The sequence below is a fragment of the Rhinoraja longicauda genome, chromosome 6 (genome assembly GCF_053455715.1).
Source record: "Rhinoraja longicauda isolate Sanriku21f chromosome 6, sRhiLon1.1, whole genome shotgun sequence".
In the NCBI taxonomy this organism is placed as follows: Eukaryota; Metazoa; Chordata; class Chondrichthyes; order Rajiformes; family Arhynchobatidae; genus Rhinoraja; species Rhinoraja longicauda.
The window spans coordinates 75337985-75364249 of NC_135958.1; the positions used below are offsets into that span (position 1 = coordinate 75337985).

Genomic DNA, 26265 nt, shown 5'->3' on the forward strand with positions numbered 1-26265 from the left:
GAACTAACCACTGATAATTACGTCAGAACACTGTACAGCTGTATAAAAGGCCACAGTGAAAGAAGGACAAATAGGGGGATGAGAGGGGCTAGGACAATTTTCCATGTATCTGACGATGAGTCTTGCTGATGTGCTCAGGCGCTGCTAGCCTCTGCAAGTTACAGGCTTGTCAAAAGGCCAATGATAGCAGAATCTTGCACTGGGGTGCATAAAGATGCTGCAATTATTGTCAGTGACCCTTACAGCGAATGCAGCGCCGGAGACTCAGGTTCGATCCTGACTACGGGCGCCGTCTGTACGGAGTTTGTAAGTTCTCCCTGTGATCTGCGTGGGTTTTCTCCGAGATCTTCGGTTTCCTCCCACACTCCAAAGACGTACAGGTTTGTAGGTTAATTGACTGGGTAAATGTAAAAATTGTCCTAGTGTGTGTAGGACAGTGTTAATGTGTGGGGATCGCTGGGCGGCGCGGACTCGGTGGGCCGAAGGGCCTGTTTCCGAGAGTTTTAGTATTATAGATATCCAGCCCCTTCCTAAAGAAATTTGAACACAAGAGGAAGGGAAAGCATATTAATGCATGCTGCTGTTGACAGAACTAAGTTCTATTTGTATATCTCATGAATATGTGTTCTTCATCTATATGGTTCTACAAATTTTACTTTCAAGGTATTGGCAGAAATGGCACAGTTTAAGAATCTGGACAGTGATATAGAAGGTTCAGCCAACCGCTGGAAGAAAATTGTGGAGTCAGAAGCTCCAGAGAAGGAGAAATTGCCACAGGAATGGAAAAATAAAGGGGCAATGGAGAAACTGTGCATGATGCGATGCATGAGACCTGACAGAATGACATACGCTGTGAGGTACTGTCTACATATGTATAATTACACAAGCTAGAAAACAAATAATCATGCCAATAAAGGAAATACAGAGGGCGATATTGTAAAAACATTTATTGTCAGAGTATGGAAGACTATGCTCTCAATTATTACTCTCAAAAATCAGTCAGTTTCAGAAATCAGTTTAGTTTATTGTCACGTGTACCTCGGTACAGTGAAAAGCTTTTTGTTCCATGCTACCCAGTCAGCAGAAAGACAATACATGATTACAATCAATCCATTTACAGTGTATAGATACATGAAAAGGGAATAACGTTTAGTGAAAGGTAAAGCCAGCAAAGTTCGGTCAAGGATAGTCCGAGGGACATCAAAGTAGATAGTAGTTCACCACTCCTCTCTGGTTGTGGTAGGATGATTCAGTTGCCAGCTGGGAAGGAAACTGTCCCTGAAGCTGGGAAGAAACTGTCCCTGAAAAGGTATAGAATCACACTTTTATACCTTTTGCCTGATGGGAGAGGGGAGAAGAGGGAGTGGCCAGGCTGCGACTCATCCTCGATTATGCTGCTGGCCTTGCCGAGGCAGCGTGAGGTATAAATGGAGTCAATAGAAGGGAGGACCACAATTCGCTGCAATTTCTTACGGTCCTGGATGGAGCTGCTCCCAAGCTGTGATGCATCCTGATAAAATGCTTTCTACGGTGCATCTGTAGAAGTTGGTGAGAGTTGTAGGGGACATGCCAAACCTCCTAAGACTTCTAAGGAATTAGAGGCTTTGGTGTGCCTTCTTGGCCATTGCTTCAATATGGGTGGTCAAGGAGAAGTTGTTGGTGATATTGACTCCGAGGAATTTGAAGTTTTCAACCATCTCTACTTCGGCAACATCAGTGCAAACTGGGGTATGTATACCGCTTTGCATCCTGAAGTCGATCATTATCTCCTTTGTCTTGCTGATGCTGAGAGAAAGGTTGTTGTCTCGACACCAGAACACGAGGTTATCAACCTCCTTCCTGTACTCCGTCTCATCAGAATAGGGAAGGTTTCTGAGAGCATCTGTAAGTTGGCACAATTGTTGAGAACCATGCCTTATTTATATGCTAAGTTCATATAATGTTGTGCAAAACAATGGGGAATTTAATGGGTAGCAGCTCCCATACTATCAAAATTAATAGAATCCTTAGCAGAGAACAATTTTTATTGTTCTATGGTAAAAAAAAGGCCTTGGTGGGAAATCTGGTGGTGAGACTTCAATAGACAATACGTACAGGAGTAGGCTATTCGGCCCTTTGAGCCAGCACCACCATTTAATGTGATCATGGCTGATCATTCTCAATCAGTACCCCGTTCCTGCCTTCTCCCCATACCCCCTGACTCCGCTATCCTTAATAGCTCTATCTAGCTCTCTCTTGAATGCATTCAGAGAATTGGCCTCCACTGCCTTCCGAGGCAGTGATTTCCACAGATTTACAACTCTCTGACTGAAAAAGTTTTTCCACATCGCCGTTCTAAATGGCCTACCCCTTATTCTTAAACAGTGGCCCCTAATGTGGACCTAATGTGTGATTGACTGTGGAAAAGTAGACCAAGGAAACTATAATTGCTTCATATCTGATCAACACCTTAGTCACGTGCATTATCTGAATCATTAAAAATAATTTGAAGTAAAATGGTTCCTAAAGCAATTCCACCACTTGCTTTCTTCCAATTCAAGACATCCCTACTCTTAGTCACCTGTCATCAAATCAATCCTCTCACCTAACAATTTGCTTTCACTTCCTTATCCTTTACTTTGAGGAAGATGCTTTACTTTGGGGAAGATGCTGGAGTCAATTATAAAAGACGAAATTGCGGAGCATTTGGATCGCAGTAACAGGATCGTTCCGAGTCAGCATGGATTTACGAAGGGGAAATCGTGCTTGACTAATCTGGAATTTTTTGAGGATGTAACTAGGAAAATTGACAGGGGAGAGCCGGTGGATGTGGTGTACCTCGACTTTCAGAAAGCCTTCGACAAGGTCCCACATAGGAGATTGGTGGGCAAAATTAGAGCACATGGTATTGGAGGTAGGGTAATGACATGGATAGAAAGTTGGTTGACAGACAGAAAGCAGAGTGGGAATAAATGGGTCCCTTTCAGAATGGCAGGCAGTGACTAGTGGGGTACCGCAAGGCTCGGTGTTGGGACCGCAGCTATTTACAATATACATCAATGACTTGGATGAAGGGATTAAAAGTACCATTCGCAAATTTGCCGATGATACAAAGCTAGGTGGCAGTGTGAACTGTGAGGAAGATGCTATGAGGTTGCAGGGTGACTTGGACAGGTTGTGTGAGTGGGCGGATGCATGGCAAATGCAGTTTAATGTGGATAAGTGTGAGGTTATCCACTTTGGTGGTAAGAATAGGAAGGCAGATTATTGAATGGTGTCAAGTTAGGAAAAGGGGACGTACAACGTGATCTGGGTGTCTTAGTGCATCAGTCACTGAAAGGAAGCATGCAGGTACAGCAGGCAGTGAAGAAAGCCAATGGAATGTTGGCCTTCATAACAAGAGGAGTTGAGTATAGGAGCAAAGAGGTCCTTCTGCAGTTGTACAGGGCCCTAGTGAGACCGCACCTGGAATACTGTGTGCAGTTTTGGTCTCCAAATTTGAGGAAGGATATTCTTGCTATTGAGGGCGTGCAGCGTAGGTTTACTAGGTTAATTCCCGGAATGACGGGACTGTCATATGTTGAAAGACTGGAGCGACTAGGTTTGTATACACTGGAATTTAGAAGGATGAGAGGGGATCTTATCGAAACGTATAAGATTATTAAGGGGTTGGACATGTTAGAGGCAGGAAACATGTTCCCAATGTTGGGGGAGTCCAGAACCAGGGGCCACAGTTTAAGAATAAGGGGTAGGCAATTTAGAACAGAGATGAGGAAAACCTTTTAGTCAGAGAGTTGTGAATCTGTGGAATTCTCTGCCTCAGAGGGCAGTGGAGGCCAATTCTCTGAATACATTCAAGAGAGAGCTAGATAGAGCTCTTAAGGATAGCGGAGTCAGGGGGTATGGGGAGAAAGCAGGAATGGGGTATTGATTGAGAATGATCAGCCATGATCACATTGAATGGCGGAGCTGGCTCGAAGGGCCGAATGGCCTACTCCTGCACCTATTGTCTATTGTCTATTGTCTATTGTCTATTTACTTAACTGTTTATTATGTGGGAGATCATGAAATGGTTTCTAATAGCCAATTTAAACCTTATCCATTGATATTCTCTCTGAGAGATACTTTTAAACGTTCAATTGACCATTTTAAATCAATTTGATGTTCAGTGTTATTTCAAATTATTAATATTTTTAACTGTCTTACCATTGTCTTGAATGTTAGAATAAATCAATATCGGAACAATTACATAGCAGTAGATATTCAACACCATTAGGCGGTGCCATAATCCAGTTAGATTATGGATGATTGGTATCTGTATTATCTTTGCTTTGCTTCATTTTCTTTGATAGCCTTATTAAACAAAATTTATATTTCGACAATTTCAAAGGCATAATCACATCTTAAATGTATTTTCATATTTCCAGTTGCTATGTGGAGGAGAAGTTTGGAGCTAGGTATGTGGAGGGTCGGAGCATGGAGTTTACAAAATCATATGAAGAAAGTAGTCCTTCCACTCCGATATTCTTCATTCTCTCACCAGGAGTTGATCCGTTGAAGGATGTGGAGGCACTAGGTACGTGGTCTAGATAGGGCAATTAATTAATGTGTTTGTGGAAAGACCCAGGACTCAGTTTGGATGTTAATTTAGCACCTCAATACTCAATCACTATATCATCCAATTTAAATTCTGAATGTTCCCAATGTTGGGCGAGTCCAGAACCAGGGGCCACAGTCTTAGAATAAAGGGGAGGCCATTTAAAACTGAGGTACAAAAAAACGTTTTCACCCAGAGAGTTGTGAATTTGTTGAATTCTCTGCCACAGAGGGCAGTAGAAGCCAAATCACTGGATGGATTTAAGAGAGAGTTAGAGCTCTAGGGGCTAGTAGAATCAAGGGATATGGGGAGAAGGCAGCCATGGGTCATTGATTGGGGACGATCAGCCATGATCACAATGAATGGCGGTGCTGGCTCGAAGGGCTGAATGGCCTCCTCCTGCACCTATTTTCTATGTCTATGCCTATGTCTAAGACTTGTTTAAATTCTGCCAACCAATTTCAAACCATTTTGGCTGTGCATCATTGGAAATGGTGCAAATTTAGTTAACAATTTAAATGTTGATCATGTGAACAGCTGCCTTGCCATAATTGGGGAAATATTTATTATCTGTGTCTTGATGTAATTAATTTCTATTTGCAATCCTATTACTTTTGAGCCCATAAGGAAAATATCAAAATTTCAAAAACATAAGCAGGATTAACTCCCACTCAAGACTACTCAATCATTCAATAAGACCCTAGCGTTTGAGGCTCATTGAGGAGGCGCTGTGAACTGTTTGCGTGCTACTGTATGTTTCATTTTTTTCCCCTTAGTACCTAATCAGATGTACAGCACTTTGGTCAACGTGGGTTGTTTTTAAATGTGCGATACAAATAAAATTGACTTGACTTGACTTGAATAACCAGATTTTCATCTAGTGTCATGTCGTCTGATCTCAGCCTTGAATATACTCGACAATGACATTCATAGCCTTCTGTGGTTGGGAATTCTAATGATTTATAATCTCCTATACTCTTCTGCTCAGTTTTAAGGCCTAAGATAAATACAAAATGCTGGAGCAACTCAACAGGACAGGCAGCATTAATGGAGAGAGGGAATGGGTGACGTTCCGGGTCGAGAAACGTCATCCATTCCTTCTCTCCAGAGATGTTGCTTGTCCCACTGAGTTACTCCAGGATTTTGTGTCTATCTTTGGTTTAAACCAGCATCTGCAGTTCCTTCCTACACAGTTCTATTGCCTGCTCTTAATCCTGAGACTTTGCTTCCTGGTTCTAGATTTCAAGGTGAAAGGAAGAGTCAGCATCATTCATGGTTTGGTTAGAATCATGTGATGCTCCAGATAACCTCTGATTCTTATGAAGTTAGTAAGAGTAATTCAGCTTTACTCAATAGTACAACCCCCTCATTACGTGAATCAATCCGATGAATATTGGCAGCTCTGACTAAGACAAATATAGCAAGTTTAAATAAAGAGATCAATATTGCATATGGAATTTCACCTGAGCAATCACTAAAACTCTGCAAATCCCAGTGAGGTGTCATTATTTCTCCACTCAAATCTCCAGAAAATTAATGTTAACGTACTGTTTGCCTTCCTAAATATCTGCTGTTCTTGCATGCTTACCTTGATCTTTTAAATTCAGCATATCAAGATTCCTCTGTACTTACTGGTTTCCCTTTGTTTAGTAATTATTTTCTATTCTTTCTACTAAAATGCATAACCTCATATTTCCAACATTCTTTCCCACTCATTTGCCAAGCTACCTAAACTCCTATGCAATTTCCTGTCTCCTCACAGCTTATTTTAGCTCAGCTTTGGATCGCTAGCAAAATTGGATATATTACACTCTGGCTTTTCATCAGTCATGAATAGAAATTCTGAACAGCTAACTGGAAAGTAATGATTGCTGCAGTATCCCACTATCTACCAGCCTCAGAATGACCCATTTGAAACATTTTTTCTCCAGCATTTTGTTCTCAACCGCCCCTCTATCCATGCTAATTCTTTACCCAGGATCCCATGTGCTCTCATTTTATATACAAAACTTTATGTCGTATCATATCTTTTGGAAATCCAATATGCTATATTCATGAGATTCCTCCCTGGAAGTTATATCCTCAAAAGAAGCAATGTTAGAATTTTCTAACATCTGTTTCAAAGGACTCTGCTGGGTCTTGGAAATATCTGTGCTAGACCTGAAGGAAGAAAGTTCATTGCCATCATTTTGCCAGCAACCAACATCAAATATTTCATGATACTTTTCGATCTAATTCTTAAATAATATTGTTATAAGTCATGTGATAGGAGTAGAATTAGGCCATTTGGCCCATCAAGTCTACTCCGCCATTCAATCATGGCTGATCTATCTCTCCCTCCTAACCATATTTTCCTGCCTTCTCCCCATAATCAAGTACTGTACTAATCCAGAATCTGTACACCTGTACTGATCAAGAACCAATCTATCTCTGCCTTAAAAATATCCACTGACTTGACCTCCACAGCCTTTCTGTGGCAAAGAATTCCACAGATTCACCACCCTCTGACTAAATCAATTTCTCCTCATCTCCTTCCAAAAAGAATGCCCTTTAAATCTAGTGGATACATCCTCTTCACATCCACTCTATCCAAGCCTTTCACTATTCTGTGTGTTTCAATGAGGTCCCCCCTTATTTTTCTATGAGTACAGGCCCAGTGCCGACAAACGCTCATCATAGGTTAACCTACTCATTCCTGGGATCATTCTTGTAAACCTCCTCTGGACCCTCTCCAGAGCCAGCAGATCCTTCCTCAGATATGATGCCAAAAATTGCTCACAATATTCCAAATGGGGCTGTGGAGGTTTTTATAATATTTTTGGTATGAAACTAATTTGGTAAGATGTGTATTCATCCTCCTTAAATTTTCAATTTTAAAATGCAATATTAAACTATTGTATATGATGTGTCCTTCACAGTTGATGTAGTTTAATTTATTTTGTTACTTTTGTCTTTACATAGGCAAGAAATTAGGCTTTACCATTGACAATGGCAAATTTCATAATGTATCCTTGGGACAAGGTCAAGAGATAGTAGCAGAACAGGCTTTGGATGTGGCAGCTGAAAATGGACATTGGGTTATTCTTCAGGTATTGACATATATAAAATGTTTAAATGTTATACCCTGATGTAAAATAATTATCGCTAAATACCCATAACAAATAGAGACTTTTTTCTTGATGTGGAACCCAAAGCAGCTGAATGCAAGCCCCTGTAGAGGAAAGAACTGCAGATGCTAGTTGACACCGAAGATAGATATAAAAGGCTCAGCGGGACAGGCAGCATCTCTGGATAGAAGGAATGGAGACTTTTCAGGGCGAGACCCTTCTTCAGACTGAGAGTCGGGAGAGGGAGACAGTAAGATGTGAAAACAAGATATCAAAGGGGATGCTGCTCATGGAAAATGTAGAATAGATCATTGTTAGCTAAAAGAAGGTGACAACAGAGTTTACAGATATAACATTTAATTGGGGTCAGTCAGACTTTTCAGAGAACTAGGAAGGAGGAGGGATGGAGAGAGAGGGAAAGCAATGGTTACTTGAAGTTAGAGAAGTCAGTATTCATATCACTGTGGTGAAAGGCCGCTGCTGACTGAGTTCTGATGCCATCTGTTCACCTCCCTGCCAATATTCCACTACCTATTCTAGCCGCAACCCCCACCTCTCCTAGGATTTCTCTGTGGGCCAGCTTTGCTTTTCATCCTTTTAATTATGTGAAGCCACAATTGATGAGTCCCATGCCTTATTACCTTGCACACTGGTCTTATGAAAATAATTTCAGTGGCACCATGATTGCCAAAGTATTAGAAAATATAAAGTCAGTGTTACTTGCCCAAGTTGTGGTGAATAAAGTACTCCAATAATGTATTTCTTGAATAGTTCCTTATACATTTAATTTGTACAATAATATTATGCATAATTGATGGTATATTTATAAAAAATCTCTTATAGAATATTCATTTAGTGACCAAATGGCTGAGTATACTGGATAAGAAAGTGGAACAATACAGCATTGGCAGTCATGCAGATTATCGTGTTTATATGACGGCTGAGCCAGCTGGAACTCCTGAATCACATAATATTCCCCAGGGATTACTGGAGAATTCCATTAAAATCACAAATGAACCCCCAACTGGCATGTATGCCAATCTGCACAAAGCTTTGGATTTGTTTACTCAGGTATGAACAAAAAGGGAATGTCTTTGAATCTAACTGTGTCCTAATTATTGAGTGGCTTTTTTATTGCAAGCATTAGTTTTCTTTCGCACTTCTATCATCTTAGATACATTATGACAATATTTGAAAATGTATTTCTAGAAATAAAATGTCTATAAAAATGGTAATGTACAACACTACAATGTATTTGAAGTAACATGGTTAAACGTATATATTCGACCTTTTCTTAAATGTTAAGTGTTTAAATTGTATCTAATAACTATTTTCATTATTTTTACTAGTTATTCAGGTACATGCATGCTGTTATTAAGGCTGGTAAATAACTTGCCTGTTTCAAAATAGCCTGAAGCAGGTTTTAATCACCTTAATCACTGCAGTCTTAAGGAGTCTTGAGGCAGTTTATGTCAATGTCAAACAATGAAATCATTCTTATGATCTTTTCTATTACCAACTATAAATACAATCCAGAAAGTTAAGGTAGATCAAAGGAACAGCTAATTCCCTTTACCTCACCAATTCTTTATAAGGTAACCTGTTGGCCTAAGCTGCATGTTTTGGATAAGCTCATGAAGTACAAAAGGGCCTATATTAACTAAATTAATATAGCTGTACAATCTGTAACTGTTTTGCATTTTGCTACAATCTTTAAACATGCTACAATCATAATTCATTGATATTGACAATTAATATTCTCATGAATTCATGACATTAATTTTGTTCTTTATTATTTTGTTTATGCCCAGATTGATAATTATTTTCTCCATGTTAATGTAGGACACCTTGGAGATGTGTTCCAAAGAATCTGAATTTAAATGCATCCTTTTTGCACTCTGTTACTTTCATGCTGTGGTTGCTGAGAGGCGTAAATTTGGAGCACAAGGTTGGAATAGATCCTACCCTTTTAACAACGGAGATCTTACAATTTCTGTTTATGTACTGTTAAACTACTTGGAAGCTAATCCAAAGGTACAGTTCACGAAGAGTAGCTTACATATGAATAGTTTTGTAGGATTTATTTCTTGTTTCAAGTACAAATTAATTTCATTTTATGTCATGGAAAAATTCTCTGATCAATGAATGAGATCATTTTTAATCATGGTAATAGGCTTTTGGTCATTAAGTACAAATAGTGGAATTCAATACAACATCCTAAGGTTTTGATACAAACCTGGTATTTTGACATGGGCGCTGTTTTTGAGACTTTTGACTCAAACGGAGTTTACTGTATACCCAGATTGCTTAATCTGTCATTAAAGGTCAACACTCATCCCAGGAATCAATCGGTGAACATTTGTTGCACTCCATCTATTACAAATATATATATATTTTCCCATGCAACTGCTTATATTTCCAAATGTAACTGTGAAAAAGATTCTTATATTGTCCAGCACAGAAGTGAGAAGCTGTAACAATGTTCCATCATTAATGGTGGGAGATTTGCATGGATATGCTAAGGGTGCAGTTAAACCATTGATTTTGGCGGAGTAACAACTACAAGGAAAATACTGATTGATATAGAAGTTTTTAAGTGATTTAGTTTCTTAATTTTCTTAATTTTTCTAAGATAGTTGTTTATTGCTAAATTTCAATACCATGACTATTCAGATGTGTGCTGACTTTGACACCAGGCTATGAAGGGAAAATGGCTTAGTTGAAAGAAGTAAGTTCAGTTTCTTTGTGGATATTCTGGCCCATTCCCCATTCCCATGATATCCCCTTTGTATCATTGAAGGCCCTGTTGATATACAGTTTGCATTCTGTGAATGATTGAGCTGATGCTGAGCAACGTTGCAATACTGATAAGAACAAAATGTTGTGTAAGGTTGCCGATAACTGCATATTCTGAGCCCATGACCAAATTTTTGATTAACGCAGTATATTTTAAGAAGGATTCCTGCTGTTGGAATATCTATTCTGTAAATCGGCAGCAGTCCACTGGCCTGGGTCCTGTGTCATGTCACACATGAGGAATTAAAGTAGAGAAGATGCAGCATATAACACATCTAACATCTATCTAATTGTGGCAGGGTTGGAGCAGTCAAAACAGATTGCTCCCACATGTAAAGACTTTCTCTGTTGGTCATTTGAAGCCTCTCAACAAAAGGCTTTTCTCTTCACCACACCCTGTCACAAATGTTTCCAAAATGAAAACTGGATGGAAGTCAAATTTAATTATCAGAATATTCCTCCTCAATGTAACCGCAAAGGAGATTGCCACGATGACTGAGTTTCTTGCTCATTCGAATGACATTGAAACTGAACAAAAAGCCCATTCTCATTATCGACATTTCACCATCAATACTGTTAATCTGGATAAGAGTTAAACCTGTATTACAAAAGTAAAAGAACAAAACGACTGGTAACTCAGTGCTTTATAATGAGTACAGGTGTTTTACTGGAATTATTGGGAATAAGATAAATCATGAGAAATTAGATGCTCTATTGTCAATTAATTAAAACTTTAATGAGTAATTTACAACTCTTTGTTATAATTTCTATATGGTAACAAAGACTACATGATTGTGAAAATTCACAATAAATTCCATTCATTACAGTATTGATCAACAGTAGAAATAAACCTGAGTAATACTCTCTTTTTGTACACAACCTCTTGAAGAGTTAAAAAAAAAATGAAGATCACCGTCTGGATTTTTTTAATACTGGGGTAAACTTTATTCAATTATTAGGTTCCCTGGGATGACTTGCGCTATCTGTTTGGTGAGATAATGTATGGAGGCCATATCACTGATGATTGGGATCGTAAACTATGTCGTACCTATCTGGAGGAATTCATAAAAAATGAAATGCTGGATGGGGATTTTTTAATTGCACCAGGTTTTCCTATCCCACCCAATACTGATTACAAGGTAAGATGTTTTCTTTAAAGATGAATTATTGTCAAGTATCAAAAAATGGTGTTGCTCTGTTTTTTTGGGTCACCTGAGGAGCTGGTCATTGTGATTTTTTGGCATATTTTGTAATTTTATTACATGGTATAAAATCATATTAACTATGCCCAAATAAACATGAAAATAACTCAGACTGCCAATGGGAAGAGTGGAGACCAGTAGAGGCCAGAGTGAGTTATGAGCCACCTTCTCCAGTCTTTTGGGGTCAGGTTTCACTTGTTTGTGGACAGTGAATATAGCTTTTAGGTATGTGCAAGTTTGAAAGTCAGCACCCCTAGATCCCAGTCTGTCTCCTTCCATCTAAGTTGATCAAATCTCTAGTTGAATGCATCCAGTTGGCCTAAAACAGGCAATGCTATTGAGCCATACATCCTCAATTAGCACCTGTTATTGGCCAATGTCAATATATGCAAACCAAAATTGTATTGATGTTTTTCCAACGCTATTTAGAGCACCGAGTGGTTGAGAGGACTATGGTGATGACAGGAGGGTTGGGGAAGAGGAGATAGGAAAGACTTGGAGGTGGAGCTTGAGGGAACGTCAGGGGGCAGTGAGAGGGCAGAAACAGCAAGGTCAGTTGGAGATTGAAAACTGAGAATTGAAAATATGAGGATGGCAGTAGGTCTGTTGGAAATTGTAGAGGTTTGTGGGCAAATCTGAAGATGGAAATGTTAGGCGGACACATCTGCTACTCTTTACCCACAAGCAGTGTTGTAAAGACATTTGCCTTATGTACCAAGGCTTTCTGATATTATTCCAGCTGTTCGGTTTTCTCGAGGTCCAGGAAAACTTGACAATAATGATTTTTATTTAAAATGTTAAATTGAAGACATATCTTCTTTAAGACATTTCAAAAATCTACCCATCTCTTGATATGTCAGTCCCTTACACAATCACCATTAATGTTGAAAGTGAACAGGTAGCTATTTAAGATTTTTAATGTGTTAACTGACTGTTAATTAATGTATAGGAAGGAACTGCAGATGCTGGTTTAAACCGTACACACAAAATGCTGGAGTAACTCGGGATAGGTAGCATCTCTGGAGAGAAGGAATGGGTGACGTTTCGTGTCCAGATCCTTCTTCAGACTGGGTTACTCCAGCATTTTGTGTGTCTAATTAATGTATTGGTTTAGATAAAAGACACAAACTTCTATTTGTTTCACATTAGGGCTATCATGACTACGTGAATGAAGTTTTGCCTCCCGAGAGTCCATACTTGTACGGTTTACACCCAAATGCAGAAATAGGATTCCTAACAGTGATCTCTGAAAAGCTGTTTCGCACAGTTCTCGAGTTACAACCTAAGGAATCAGCTGGTGATAGTGCCACTGGGGTAACCAAGGAGGAAAAGGTATATTTTAAGAATTTGTTACAAATACTCTTAAAACATGGTAACTATATTTAAAAAATATTAATTAAAATTAATGTGCAACCATTTCAAGAACTGAGTTTCGACGAAAGTTGTATGCAGTAGTGGCAAGATCAATTTAACGGTGAGAAACTTATTGACCTTCAGTTTCCCTGCAGTTTATTTATATTATATTTAGTATTTATGTTTATATTTGTATAGCATGGCTTTTTTTTCCTCAGCAAATCTCAAACATAAAATTAAAATAGTGTTAATTTGATGCTGTTGATATTCAGATTAAGGGAACGTTGGATGAAATCCTGGAAAAACTGCCAGAAGCTTTTAACATGCAGGAGATTATGGGTAAAGCACAAGATAGGACGCCTTATGTTGTAGTGGCCTTCCAGGAATGTGAAAGAACAAATATTTTGACCACAGAGCTGAAACGATCTTTGAAAGAACTAAATCTTGGTCTGAAGGTTTGATCCATTTTTTTGTTTAATTGTCTTTCTCTTCGTTGTTGCACTATTTCAATGTGCATGTCGGGGTTACTAACACCCAATTGCTCTGATCTTTCTTATACCAGCTGACCTTTTTTTGTGTCCAGATGCGAAGTTAGAAATTTCCATATGTAGTGGGATGTAAAGTAAGCTTTCCATAGGCAAATGTGATCAACAATCTGCCTGTGTGAAATATTAGAGTATTACAGAGAAATACTTCCAGTAATCTCAAGAGGACAAAATTAAAGACCATAAAATTAAGATAATCCCATAAAAGGAGTCATTTGATTGCAGCTCTTCATCAATGCCTTACTCTCAATGAAGGTTGGCAATGATGGAAAAAAATCACCATTGCCTCCACTGCACCAGCACTGCCTTTGCTCTGAGGAAGAGATTGTTCGGATACCCAGCACCTCAAACCTAGCACCAAGCTCATGATCTACTGAGCGTCACCAATTCCCTTCCTCCTACAAGCTTTGGAGACTTGGATAAATTGGAGCAGGCATAGGAATATCAGCAATGCCATCTAATGACCATGCCCTTTTCCAAACCAACATATCCAGCATACAACATACTCAGGTTCTCTGAAGCACATTATTTATGCAGTACTGGAATATTAACCTGATAGATCAAAACGTAATTTATTCATAATTATGATTGAAAATGTAGTACTATCCTTCAATTCAAATTTCAGTGTACCTGTGAATATTTAAAAAAATATTTTGCAAACAACTGTTTCCTAGGCTTCTATGATAACAGTCAAATAATGGCCAAGATTGACAATTACTACAAACCAACAACTTCTACCATCTTGCATAACATAACAACTACCCTCTACAAAGTACTGTGTTGATGGGCATGAATAGATGATGGTTCATAAAATAATATTTCTAGGATACGAAAATAAGAATTTCTCGATAATGATCATTTCATTCTGCAGATGATTCTGGAGGCCATGAATTGGGAAATAAGAATGTCATCTTTGGGAAGTTGAATAACATAATGTGTGTTGGGGCAGTGCAGTAGGTGATAAATTCTCAATAGTTCCAGCGATGTTGTCTTATTGCTGTCTAATGCACAGCAGACCAGAGTTTACCATCGATATCTATTTTTAATACAACATTTTGACATTAGTTACAAATTTAAAGATTACAAACACGTATTAAATAAAAAACTTTACATTTAGGATTCCTGTTATTAAAATAAATATTTCCATTTGCACTGTTTTTCAGGGTGAATTGACGATCACAGTTGATATGGAAAATATTTCAAATGCCTTATACTTTGACACAGTCCCAGAAACATGGTCAAATCGTGCCTATCCATCACTTTTGAACTTAGCTGCATGGTTTATCGATCTCCTCCTTCGTATTAGGGTGAGACACAATAATTTAACGGAATATTTTATTCTTCCTTTGTATTTATCACTGGAACTACAATGCTTCACTCTTCTCAAAGTTAAAATCACAGGTTTTATTAGCAAGCACCATTAGGTATTTCCAAAATGAATCTAATCCGTGATTAATTTTTATATCATGTGCAGAGATCTCTTATCATAGAATAATTAAATAAGGAAACTGATTTTGGCTTCAGTACTCTAACGTGAGCTGACACTTCCATGGGTTATTCCTGGAATGTTACCATTTCATCTGAAAGATGAGCCCATTTCTATGAGAAGCCAAAAACAACCTTCAGGCAAAAATTCTCTCCTCCCAAGTGATCAAAGTTTGTTCGATATGAAGCGTTCATCATCTCACCCTTCAAGTAGCCGTTGCTACCGATGTCAGCAATGTAAATTCTTTAAGTTGGGAATTCATTTTCTCATCCTTTATATCAATGATTTGGATGAGAATGTACAAGGTATGATCAGTAAGTTTGCAGATTACACTTAAATGAATGGTATTGTAGATGACGAAGATGGTTATCAAAGGTTACAGCAGGATCTTGATCGGTTGGGCAAGTGATCAGAAGAATAGTTAATGGAGTTTAATGCAGATAAATGTTAATGTGTTGGATTTTGGGAAGTTTAACCAGGGCAGCACCTTCACAGTAAATGGCAGGGCTCGGGAGTATTGTAGGGCAGAGGGATCTAGGAGTGCAGGTACATAGTTCCTGGTAGATAAGGTGGTCAAGAAGACTCAGCATATTGGCGTTCATCAGTCAGGATTTTAGTATAGAATTTGAAATCTTATGTTACAGCTGTACAAGGGGCTGGTGTAGCAACATTTGGAGTATTTTGCTCAGTTTTGGTCACATTGTAATACTAGTGTAGATGTTTATCTTGGGTTTGCATGAGCAAGCTGAGCCAAAGGACTTGTTTCCATACACCATGCCTCTAAAACATGCATTACTCAAAATGAAATAAGATTAGAACTGTTAAATCAAATATTGTTTTAGTGAATTGTCTTATAAATACATTCTAGCATTCTCTCAAACTAGTTTTAAAATGTTTGAGGAAAAATGTATTATTGCTTCTTTCTCACTAGGTTGTGTTTATTTCAGGAATTGGAAGCATGGAGCTCAGATTTTACTCTACCTAATGCAGTGTGGCTTGGTGGTTTATTCAATCCGCAGTCTTTCCTCACAGCTATAATGCAATCTATGGCTAGGAAAAATGAATGGCCACTGGATAAAATGTGCCTGGCAGTGGAAGTCACAAAAAAAAACAAGGAAGACATGACAAGTGCTCCCAGAGAAGGATCTTTCATCCATGGGCTGTACATGGAAGGTCAGGCATTTGTATAACCACTCATTTTTAAGACTAACTGTAGGTGAGGAAATTATGTTGAATTGTTCACTTTAAACTATTAGTAAATGTTATTTAGACAAATATAAAAGAAAATTATTCAACAAGCTTTCATTGATTTTATTAGCTTTTACCAAATTAGCGAGATGCTAAAATTAAATATAATTGACATTTACTTGGATGTTCCATCAGGAAGGGGCTCATTCAGATTTCATTATTTCTGTTTGCCAATAAGTAAATAAAATACAAGTTTGCAGTAAAAGATATTCCAGTGAAGTCACTAATAATATTTTATGTCAAAAGGTGCACGTTGGGATAAGAACGGTGGAGTCCTTACTGATGCACGACTGAAGGAACTTATGCCACCAATGCCAGTGGCATTTATCAAAGCCATTCCAGTGGATCGTCAAGAAACAAAAAACATTTACGAATGTCCAGTGTATAAAACCCGCACTCGAGGTCCCACGTATGTCTGGACTTTTAATCTAAAAACAAAAGAGAAACGAGCAAAATGGATCCTTGCAGGCGTTGCAGTTTTACTACAAGTTTAAATGATGATTCTGTTTATGACAGATTTTTAAAAAAAAATATCTGCTTTAACCTTTTATTTGAATAAATGATAATTGCTGAAAATTACAATTTAATTATAATCTGATTTTATCCCAGTCGAACTAATGCACAAACAGAAATTTACGAGGAGCTGAGGCAATTTAGGTGTCTTTTAAATAGTTGTTGCAACATTAGCTTTTTATTCTTTCCCTAATATCATTAGCATTCAATATGTTTGCAAGAATTTCTTCTGAAGTGTTCAATATGCAGACCAGAATTCTCTTCATATTCTACAAAGGATAGAAACCATGGCACGCTATCTATATCTATCACATATCTATCGAAGGTATTTATTCACAAAATGCTGGAGTAACTCAGCAGGTCAGGCAGCATCTCAGGAGAGGAATGGGCGATGTTTTGGGTCGAGACCCTTCTTCAGAAGATTACAGAAGAAGGGTCTCGACCCGAAACGTCGCCCATTCCTTCTCTCCTGAGATGCTGCCTGACCTGCTGTGTTACTCCAGCATTTTGTGAATAAATACCTTCGATTTTTACCAGCATCTGCAGTTATTTTCTTATACTCACATATCTATCAATCATTAGACATTGTGTTCCACTTCTAAAATTCATATAATAAACTAATAAACCAATATTACTCATTCTCATTGGGCCTGCTTCCCCACAGAAAACATACAAGAATATTTCTAAAGTACACTTGGTATCATAATTGGTCCATAGATTTTGTTAAAGATTGCTTGTCTCCCTATGCGTACAAGATTCCCATAATTATAAATCGCTCTGGTGAATAACAGATTTTGGAAGCTTATAAAACTTTTATCTCATGAGGGAGAATTTCTTGTCTCATAGCTTTTTGTTGAAACATTCAACAATGAACTTAACAGCTCAAAGTTAAATAAATACCTGAAAATATATTTATCTATTTTTACGTGAAATATTTATTTCCTTTCAGCCGACAGGCTTGGTAATTGTGCAATTAAACAAATTGCTTTTGAGTACTCACTCCCATGTTTACATGACAGGAACGGGGTACTGATTGTGGATGATCAGCCATGATCATGGTGAATGGCGGTGCTGGCTCGAAGGGCCGAATGGCATACTCCTGCACCTATTGTCTACATTCTTACTGCTTAATCTAGAGTAGAATATTAAAAACAACTTCAGTTCTAAAATAAACTTCCATCTTACAAGTGAGTTTTCTTCCAAAATATAATGGGTATAAAATACTATTACTTGGCTAATTTAGAACAACATAAAATATACCACATAACATTTGCAATGTTTAAGGCAAAGAAACACCAGATTAGAAATTTGCACAACCAAGGTCAGATTTCTGAAGATAGACACAAAATGCTGGAGTAACTCAACGGGATAGGCAGCATATTTAGAGAGAAGGAATGGGTGATGTTTCGGGTCGAGACCCATCTCATTTCTATTGGTTCACTCCGAATCTTATTTCTTGCATCATATGAGTTTTGATATTAGGAGACAAATCAATCTCTAAAATATAATTTTTCCAGGCTGCATTGATAAAAATTGCCCATTGTCCACCAACATCCTTTTGAAATAGTTTTATGGACTAAGATACAAAGTGAAAGTTGAGCAGTAATGAACTTACAACAGCCGTATCCTTTGCTAGTTTCTAGAAAAAGTTCTTTATTAATGGCGTTACCAGTTTCACCCAAAGTTTCACGTGTCTATTTGGTTGGTCAAATGTAGTAGTCAAAACTTCACTTGATAAACGGTACAAATGCTCCTGTTCCTGGAAAATATAGATGCAAATATCTTAGTCACGGCATTCATATCATATAACAATAAATTATGTCCATTAAAACATATTTTCTCTCAGCCAAAGGAGAGATTATGAGGGCTCTGAGTTATACAGTCAAAGTCAGCATAAGAAATATTCCATTATTTTTATCCTATCCTACACTACACTAAGTCTGCCTGGACATCACTACCAACCTCATCAGCTCCCAGCTCACCGACACTTTACATTTTTTCCGCTCACATTCAAAATTTGTCATTCCTTCCCTACTCATCCCACCCAAGATCTCCCTTAAAATTCATGTCTTCGAGCAAACATTTGATTAACTCATTATCTGTTCTCCATACTATTTGTGATTATGTAACAAAGTCTGCAGTGCTTTACAACATGAAAGATAGTAAATGAAAACTTGATGCAAGGAACAAGGAAGTTGTAATGGGATGAGATGTGGTCAAAAGCTCTGTCAGCTAAGGTAAGGGGGAAGAAGCTAATGTAAGGGGTTTAGAAAGTACAAGACATTCCACAGGCATCTTTGTGAAAACTCTGTTAAAAGTTCCTTGGTCTCCATCGTTTTTATGTCTGATATTCTTCATCGCACATAGACACAAAATGCTGGAGTAACTCAGCGGGTCAGGTAGGATCTCTGGAGAAAAAGAATTAGTGACCTATTCCTTTCCTCCAGAGATGCTGCCTGACCCACTGAGTTACTCCTACATTTTGTGCCTACGGTGTAAACTAGCATCTGCAGTTCCTTCTTACATATTCTTCATCACACTCCCACTCTGACCTGTGCCTGTGGTCTTCCATACATGTACAATCCCAATACATGCTTGAACAACACCCCATCTTCTAACTCAGTATTGTGCGACCTTTTACACTCAAGACTTAATTCTCAAATTAACACAGAAAATGCTGGAAATCATCAGCAGGTCAGACCCCATCTTTGGGAAGAAACAAAAATAACTTCTCAGGTTGGAGACCATTTGTTGAACTGAAAAGGAGTCAAAAGAAGCATGTAAAGCTGCAGAGAATGGGTGAGCAGATCTCTCAGATAGGGGAAAGAAACCAGTTAGCATGGGAATAAACTGGCGTGACCAGATCTCATTGACTCAGTTTCTCTTCCCACAGATGCAGCCTGACCCACTGAGTACTTGCAGCAATTTGTGTTTTGTTTCAGTTTTTGTGCATCCGCAGCTTTTTTTGTGTCTCACTGGTACTCTGAATAAAGCATTTCAAACAAGAAGTCAAGAGGACAAACACTGAGATTTATTGGCATGGTTTCTTTAAGTGTTCAGACCCTCAATTAATGCTGCGAAACACACTAGGTATACTCTTCTATTGAAAAAGCCATGTTAGCATCGGTCTAATATAAGCTATATGTTCAAGACTGCCACTTCCCCTCTCCCAAGGTGGTCACTCCCTTGGTGTGAATTGCAAACATCAGTGAGTTGCAGCCAGCTTCCCAACCAGCGTTACTTTCTGTAGAATCCACCCTCTACGCACGTTAAAGCCTACACACCTCTGGATATTAAAATTGTGTTGTTTCTATTGATCTAAAAAATATATAGGTTGGGGTTAAAATGTTATGAACCAATGTGAGGAGTATGGAGTTTACAAAAGTTATTCCCAGTACATAAAAAATGAAGAAATTAATTACTTTTCTACAAAAGTTTGTTGAAGGCAGGTGAGTCACAACATGTATGAGCATCTGAAAGGTATGCAAAGGCACACTAGGTATTTGGAATGGAATTACAGTTCCAGTGGTGCGCTGCCAATTTATGGTTTTCCTCTATTTCCTAATAGCATACATGTATTCAGTCTGAAGAAGGGTCTCGACCTGAAACGTCACCCATTCCTTCTCTCCTGAGATGCTGCCTGACCTGCTGAGTTACTCCAGCATTTTGTGAATAAATACATGTATAGGTATGGTGTTGTCAGAATAGGGAAAGCAAAGACGTGCATGTTCATAAATATATCCATGAGACACCAGCTTCTAACTTGGATCAATTCTGTCTAAGCAATAGTCAAATTACAATTCATTCATCCATTTTTAAATAACAGAATGCTACGATTTTGGACAGAAGGCAGCATAGTAGTGCAGCTGGCAAAGCTGCTGCCTCACGGCATCAAAGACCCAGGTTGATCCTGACCTCGGGTGCTGTCGGTGTGGAGTTTGCACCTCCTCCCTGTGGGTTTACTCCGGGTGCTCCGGTTTCCTTCCACATCCCAAAGGCATGCATGTTTGTAGGTTAATTGGCCCCAGTGTCTGTGGATGTGAATTGCGGTAACATAGAACTAGTGTGAACGAGTGATCGATGGGTGGTGTGGATTCAGTGGACCAAAGGGCCCGTTTCCACACTATCTTTCAATCAATTGTGCTACCGAACCTACTGAGTATTTTCAACTTTTTTTGTTCTTATTGTACTTTGTAATTTTCATCCATTTTTAATGTTGGTGAAATTTTAAACTACTATAACTGGTATAAACTCTAAATGAAGACAAAATAAATGGGAAATTCAACATTAATAATTTTGTTTTTAAACACATAGCCTAACATAAATAAACCTTTTAAATTCACCACTGACCTGGTGTAACTGCTGTTGTAGGTTGCAATTTTCTGTCACAATTACTAGCTGAGCCTCCAGGTCTCTGTGCACTGATCTATATCCAAAGTTAGGAGAGCCAATTAAAGTTAGACAAGGCCACTTGCTTCCTGACAAGTAATACCACAGACCTGTGAAAGAAATGGATAAAAATGAAAAACAGCTTCATCTTAAGACAAGGGAGGGCCATCACCCTATTTATTTTACTATAATTTAACTCAACACCAGAAGGGGCAGCACACTTACAGCGCCAGAGACCCGGGTCCGATCCTGACTACAGCTGCTGTCTGTATGGAGTTTTGTACATTCTCCCTGTGACTGAGTGGGTTTTCTCCGGGTGCCTCCCACACTCCAAAAATATATAGATTTGTAAGTTAATTGGCTTCATAAATAGTAAATTGTCCCTAGTGTGCAGGATAGTGTTAATGTGCGGGGATCATTGGTCCGCACACACACTGTGGACTGGAGGTTTTTATTTACAAAGTGCTGGAGTAACTCAGCAGGTCAGGCAGCATCTCGGGAGAGAAGGAATGGGTAACGTTTCGGGTCGAGATCCTTCAGACTGAAGGGCCTATTTCCGCGCTATATCTCTTAAACTAAACTAAATTAGACACAAAAGACTGCAGAGTTGAAATATTGAGCAAAAAAAAACTGCTGGAGGAACTCAGCAGATCAGGCAGCATCAGACAGTCAATGTTTCAGACTGGGAAATAGTTCAAGCTTTAAATAGTAGGTCAATAAATACTGACAGTGAGCATTTCACATACCAAAGTATTCTAAAGAAACAAAAAACCTGAACTGAAAAAGCCTTCAGTATAACTAACTTCCACTGAACATGTTCCAACTGATTGGGGGCAAAGGGATCAAATGAAATTAGATCCAAGTAGTTAAATAAGATGTCAAATAATTTAGTAAGAGCACGGACGTAATCATCCTTTACTCCGTGCAAGGCATATCTGTACAGAAAACATTGCACAATGAAAGTGAAGTACAGGAAGCCATCCTCGCTTCTCGGAAATCACACCAGAATACAAACATTGAACACATTCTTTGCAGGCCCTTCATGTACCCTTAAGCAAAGCCGAAAAACATTCCATTTATGAAAAAACAGCAAATTGAGAATAACAGTAAAACACAAACGCTCTGTAGAGGCTGGATTTGCAAAAACGCAACATCTTATACTGTGCAAACAAAAGCACAGATGACAAACTGTTCATGGGGGCGTCTGCCAATGCAGAATTTAGAACAGAACTACACATCTGCTGCGAATAAAAAAAAGAATTAATAAATGCCCGTTAAGGATGCACAGAAAGTCCATTGACCCACTGGAGGACTTGCATTCCTGAGCATTAAAAGATAAATATCAAAAGCCTTTTAAATGAAGAGGCACTGAAATTTTTTTTAAATTGAACTGCGATTTCCTGGAAATGTGAAAATAAAACAGAAATTGCAGCAATCTGTCAGCAAGTCAGAGTATTAGGTGAAACCAAATCATCATTTTAGTTCCAAGGCCCTTCATCAGAACGGACAAGTTAGTTTTAAGTTGCAGAGAGGGTGGGGAAGGATTTGATAAGACAACAGAAACATCTCCGATAGGGCAAGGGCAGTATTGTCGCCTTGCACAGCTGCCTGAGTTAGAGAAGCACGATAAAACGATAAAGGCTGTGAAATGGTGGTCAAAGCCTTTCAGAGATGTGAAAACAAAAGGAGAATTCTTCTAATGCCCAGATGAGGCCGTGAACATTGGCAAAGACACTTCGAGGACACAGGCCCTTCGGCCCACCGGGTCCACGCCAACCAGCAACCCCCCTACACTAGCACTATCCTAACGACTTTTATCCAAGCCACTTAACCTACAAACCTGTACGTCTTTGGGATGTGGGAGGAAACCGGAGCACCCGGAGGAAACCTACGCGGATACAGGGAGAACGCACAAACTCCGCACAGACAGCACCGGTAGTTGGGATGGAACCCGGGTCTCTGGCGTTGTAAGGCAGCAACACTACCGCTGCGCCATCGTCCTGGTTCTGTGGATACTCTGATCAATTGACGCCAAAGCTCGGTCACCAAACCTTGCCCTGCACATGAAGCAAGTCAGCTGGCAATTTAAACAAGGTCACATTGGGCCATGCAAACTTTTACTGGAATATCGTTCTCTCATGCCAGGAAGAGAACTGTTTACTGAGAAAAAAAAGAAACATCGTGCAATTCGTTGAATGTATTAAATTTCTTGGATTCACGTAAAGCTGTTTTTAAATTACACCATAAGATTCTTGCCTTTCCAAATTAAATGTGGTCACACAATGTATAAATAAAGGGATTACTTTTGTAGCAGAATGTCAGTGGTTCACAACCAATAGTTCCTGAAGAAACATCGCAACCAATTTGTACACAGAAAGTGCACAAGCAGCGAAAACATAGAACGTGGAAGAGCACAACACAGGAACAGGCCCTCCAACCCACAACGCCTGTGCTGCATGCAGTGCCAAGTTAAACTAATCTCCTCTGTCTGCACATGATCCACATTCATCCTACCCTGTATATCCCTGTGCCGATCCAAAAGCCTCTTAATTGTCACCCTCGTATCTGCCTCCACCATCCTGGCAGTGCGTTCCAGGCATCCACCTTCCTCTGTATAAAACAAACCTGCCCCGCACGTCTCCTTTAAACATTGCTCCACTCATCTTGAAGCTCTGCCCTCTGGTCTGACATTCCCACCCTGGCGATAAGGTTCTGACTGTCTACACCATCTATGCCTCTCAAAATGTGATATACAGGTGCTCCCCGCCTTACGATGCTTCGACTTACGATATTTCGACTTTGTGATGGTGCAAACGGCAGCGACCCGTAGCGACCTGCCGCACGCTTCCGGCCACGTGAGTTCAATGCATTTCCACTTACAATATTTCCGGTTTCCAATGGGTTTCTGGGAACGTAACCCCACCGTAAGTTGAGGAGCACCTGTACTTCTATCAGGTCTCCCCTCAGCCTCAGACACCGCAGAGAAAACAATCCACATTTGTCCAATCTCTCTTTCTTGCGAAAAGCCTCTAATCCAAGCCGCATTCCTCGCAACCTCTCCAAAGCTCCCACATCTTTTGGCTACCGGAACTGCACACAATAATGGCAGCCTAACTAAATTCCTATACAGCTGCATCATAACTTCCTCATTCTTATAATACCCCACTGGCTGAAGACCACCATGCCATATGCCTTCTTTACCAGTTTATCTACTTGTGCTGCCACTTTCAACATTAATGCTGTTAAACGTCTTGAAATTAAGTGTATGTTTTCACCGTCCATTCGACCACCCAAAGTGCGACATCTCAGACTTGCTCAGATTAAACTCCATCTGCCATTTCTCCACCAAATCTATATTCCACTGTATACTTTGACAGCCTTCCTCACTGTCGGCAACTCCACCTATTTTGTTGTTGTCGAGAAACCAACCCACAGAATTTACGAAATGTCTTAATAAATGCCATGTAGACAAGGTCCCCCATCCTACCTTCATCAACCACCTTCGTCACCTCCTCAAAACACTCAATCAAGTTTGTAAGTCATAACCCACACGGACAAAGTCAAGCTAACTGTCCATACTTAGCTCATTTTCTTCAAAATAATCAGATTATGCATGTTATTAGGTAATAATTGTTAGCTAGCACATCAGGGAGAACTCCACTCCTTCGAATAGAATAGCTTGCTACTGTCCAAAATGGCGCCCAAGCCAGGCGACTCTGTGTGTGCTAGTCCTAGAAAGTGGATCTGCAATCACGCATGACAATTGCTCCACCTTTTTAAACCTCTAGTCCAACAGCAGCACTAAACGTTATTCCTTTTATCCTGTACACTGTGGATGGCTCGATTGTAATCTTGTATATTCTTGCCGCTGACTGATTTGCACTCAACAAAACAGCTTTTAATTGTACCTCGGTACACATGACGATAAACTAAACTAAACTAGATAGAATTAGATATTTAGATCTACTGGAGAAGGCAGACTGGACCTTGGTTAACATCTGATGGAACCACTGATAATGCCTGACTATTAACAATATATTTCTGTCAACATCGTGGCATCTCGGCAACAGGGCAGCAAGTTGGTGCAGCAATAGAGTTGCTGCCTTACAATGCCAGAGACCCGGATTCGATCCTGACTACGGCTGCTGTCTGTACGGAGTTCTCCCCGTGACCTGCATGGGTTTTCTTTGGGGTCTCCGGTTTCCTCCCACAATCCAAAGACATGCAGGTTCGTAGGCTGATTGACTTGGTAAAATTGTAAATTGCCCCTAGCGTACTTGGTGGGCCGAAGGGCCTGTTTCTGTGCTGTATCTGTAAACTAATCTAAATCTCAACCTCCTGAAGTGGGACATTATACCTCCACTATGACTCACAGGTAAGAGTGTTTATTAGCTATCACTCTGCACCAGCAGAAATTGGAAAGACTTTGGGACTGAAGATTCTTTGCCAGTGAATTTCTGATCCAAACATTGATAAAGAACTGGGATGCTTCTGAAAATGTTGTCGGCGCAGTAGAGTGTAAAGAGGAAAACGGACAAAAATCCCCCCGACTCAATCTGAAGAAGGGTCTCGACCCGAGACGTCACCTATTCCTTTTCTCCAAACATGCTGTCTGACCTGCTGAGTTACTCCAGCGTTTTAGTGTCTATCTTTGGACAATAATCATGATGGAAGATCAGTGTGCATCGGCTTAATGCTCTCACGCATTCTGCGGTCAAAAGCAATAACCATCAGAGGGCAGGTTTCTGCCCATCAATTCAGGATATTTGTAGACAGAGCCCTCGGCACCAGCTCCCCACTGATCCTTATGACCAGTTTCCATAAACAGAAATGCGTTTGATATAAATCTGAGACATTCCAGGGTTATGTCAATTTTTTGCTTCACCCAAAAAAAATCTGGAACTAATGTTGAATCACACTGTTTCAAATGAGAAACTGCTTTGCACAGAGTCTTTTAGCCATGTTACACAGATTCACATCTGGCTGGTTAGTTTAGTTTAGAGATACATGGAGAAAACAGGCCCTTCGAGTCCGCACAGGCCAGTGATCC

The 26265-nt window shown here is 39.4% G+C and overlaps 2 protein-coding genes across 3 annotated transcripts in view; one reads left to right on the forward strand and one right to left on the reverse strand.

The window, feature by feature from the left end:
- LOC144594604 (dynein axonemal heavy chain 17-like) overlaps positions 1-16822 on the forward strand; it is a 119060-nt gene extending 102238 nt beyond the window's left edge. The window contains exons 60-70 of the mRNA XM_078401359.1: positions 664-857; positions 4407-4555; positions 7538-7665; positions 8527-8754; positions 9526-9717; positions 11439-11618; positions 12831-13013; positions 13307-13489; positions 14743-14886; positions 16013-16238; positions 16560-16822. Coding sequence (XP_078257485.1) covers positions 664-857; positions 4407-4555; positions 7538-7665; positions 8527-8754; positions 9526-9717; positions 11439-11618; positions 12831-13013; positions 13307-13489; positions 14743-14886; positions 16013-16238; positions 16560-16807 — 2055 coding nt within the window. The 3' untranslated portion in view covers positions 16808-16822. The remainder of the gene's footprint in view (positions 1-663; positions 858-4406; positions 4556-7537; positions 7666-8526; positions 8755-9525; positions 9718-11438; positions 11619-12830; positions 13014-13306; positions 13490-14742; positions 14887-16012; positions 16239-16559) is intronic.
- Positions 14166-26265, reverse strand: part of pgs1 (phosphatidylglycerophosphate synthase 1) — a 39435-nt gene continuing 27335 nt past the window's right edge. Inside the window, exons 8-10 of one of the 2 annotated variants that reach the window (XM_078401360.1) lie at positions 21177-21325; positions 18442-18585; positions 14166-16741 (exon numbers count right to left, since the gene is read on the reverse strand). In XM_078401360.1, the coding sequence (XP_078257486.1) occupies positions 18466-18585; positions 21177-21325 (269 nt within the window). In that variant the 3' untranslated portion in view covers positions 14166-16741; positions 18442-18465. The remainder of the gene's footprint in view (positions 16742-18441; positions 18586-21176; positions 21326-26265) is intronic. The other variant, XM_078401361.1, reaches the window with a different exon arrangement.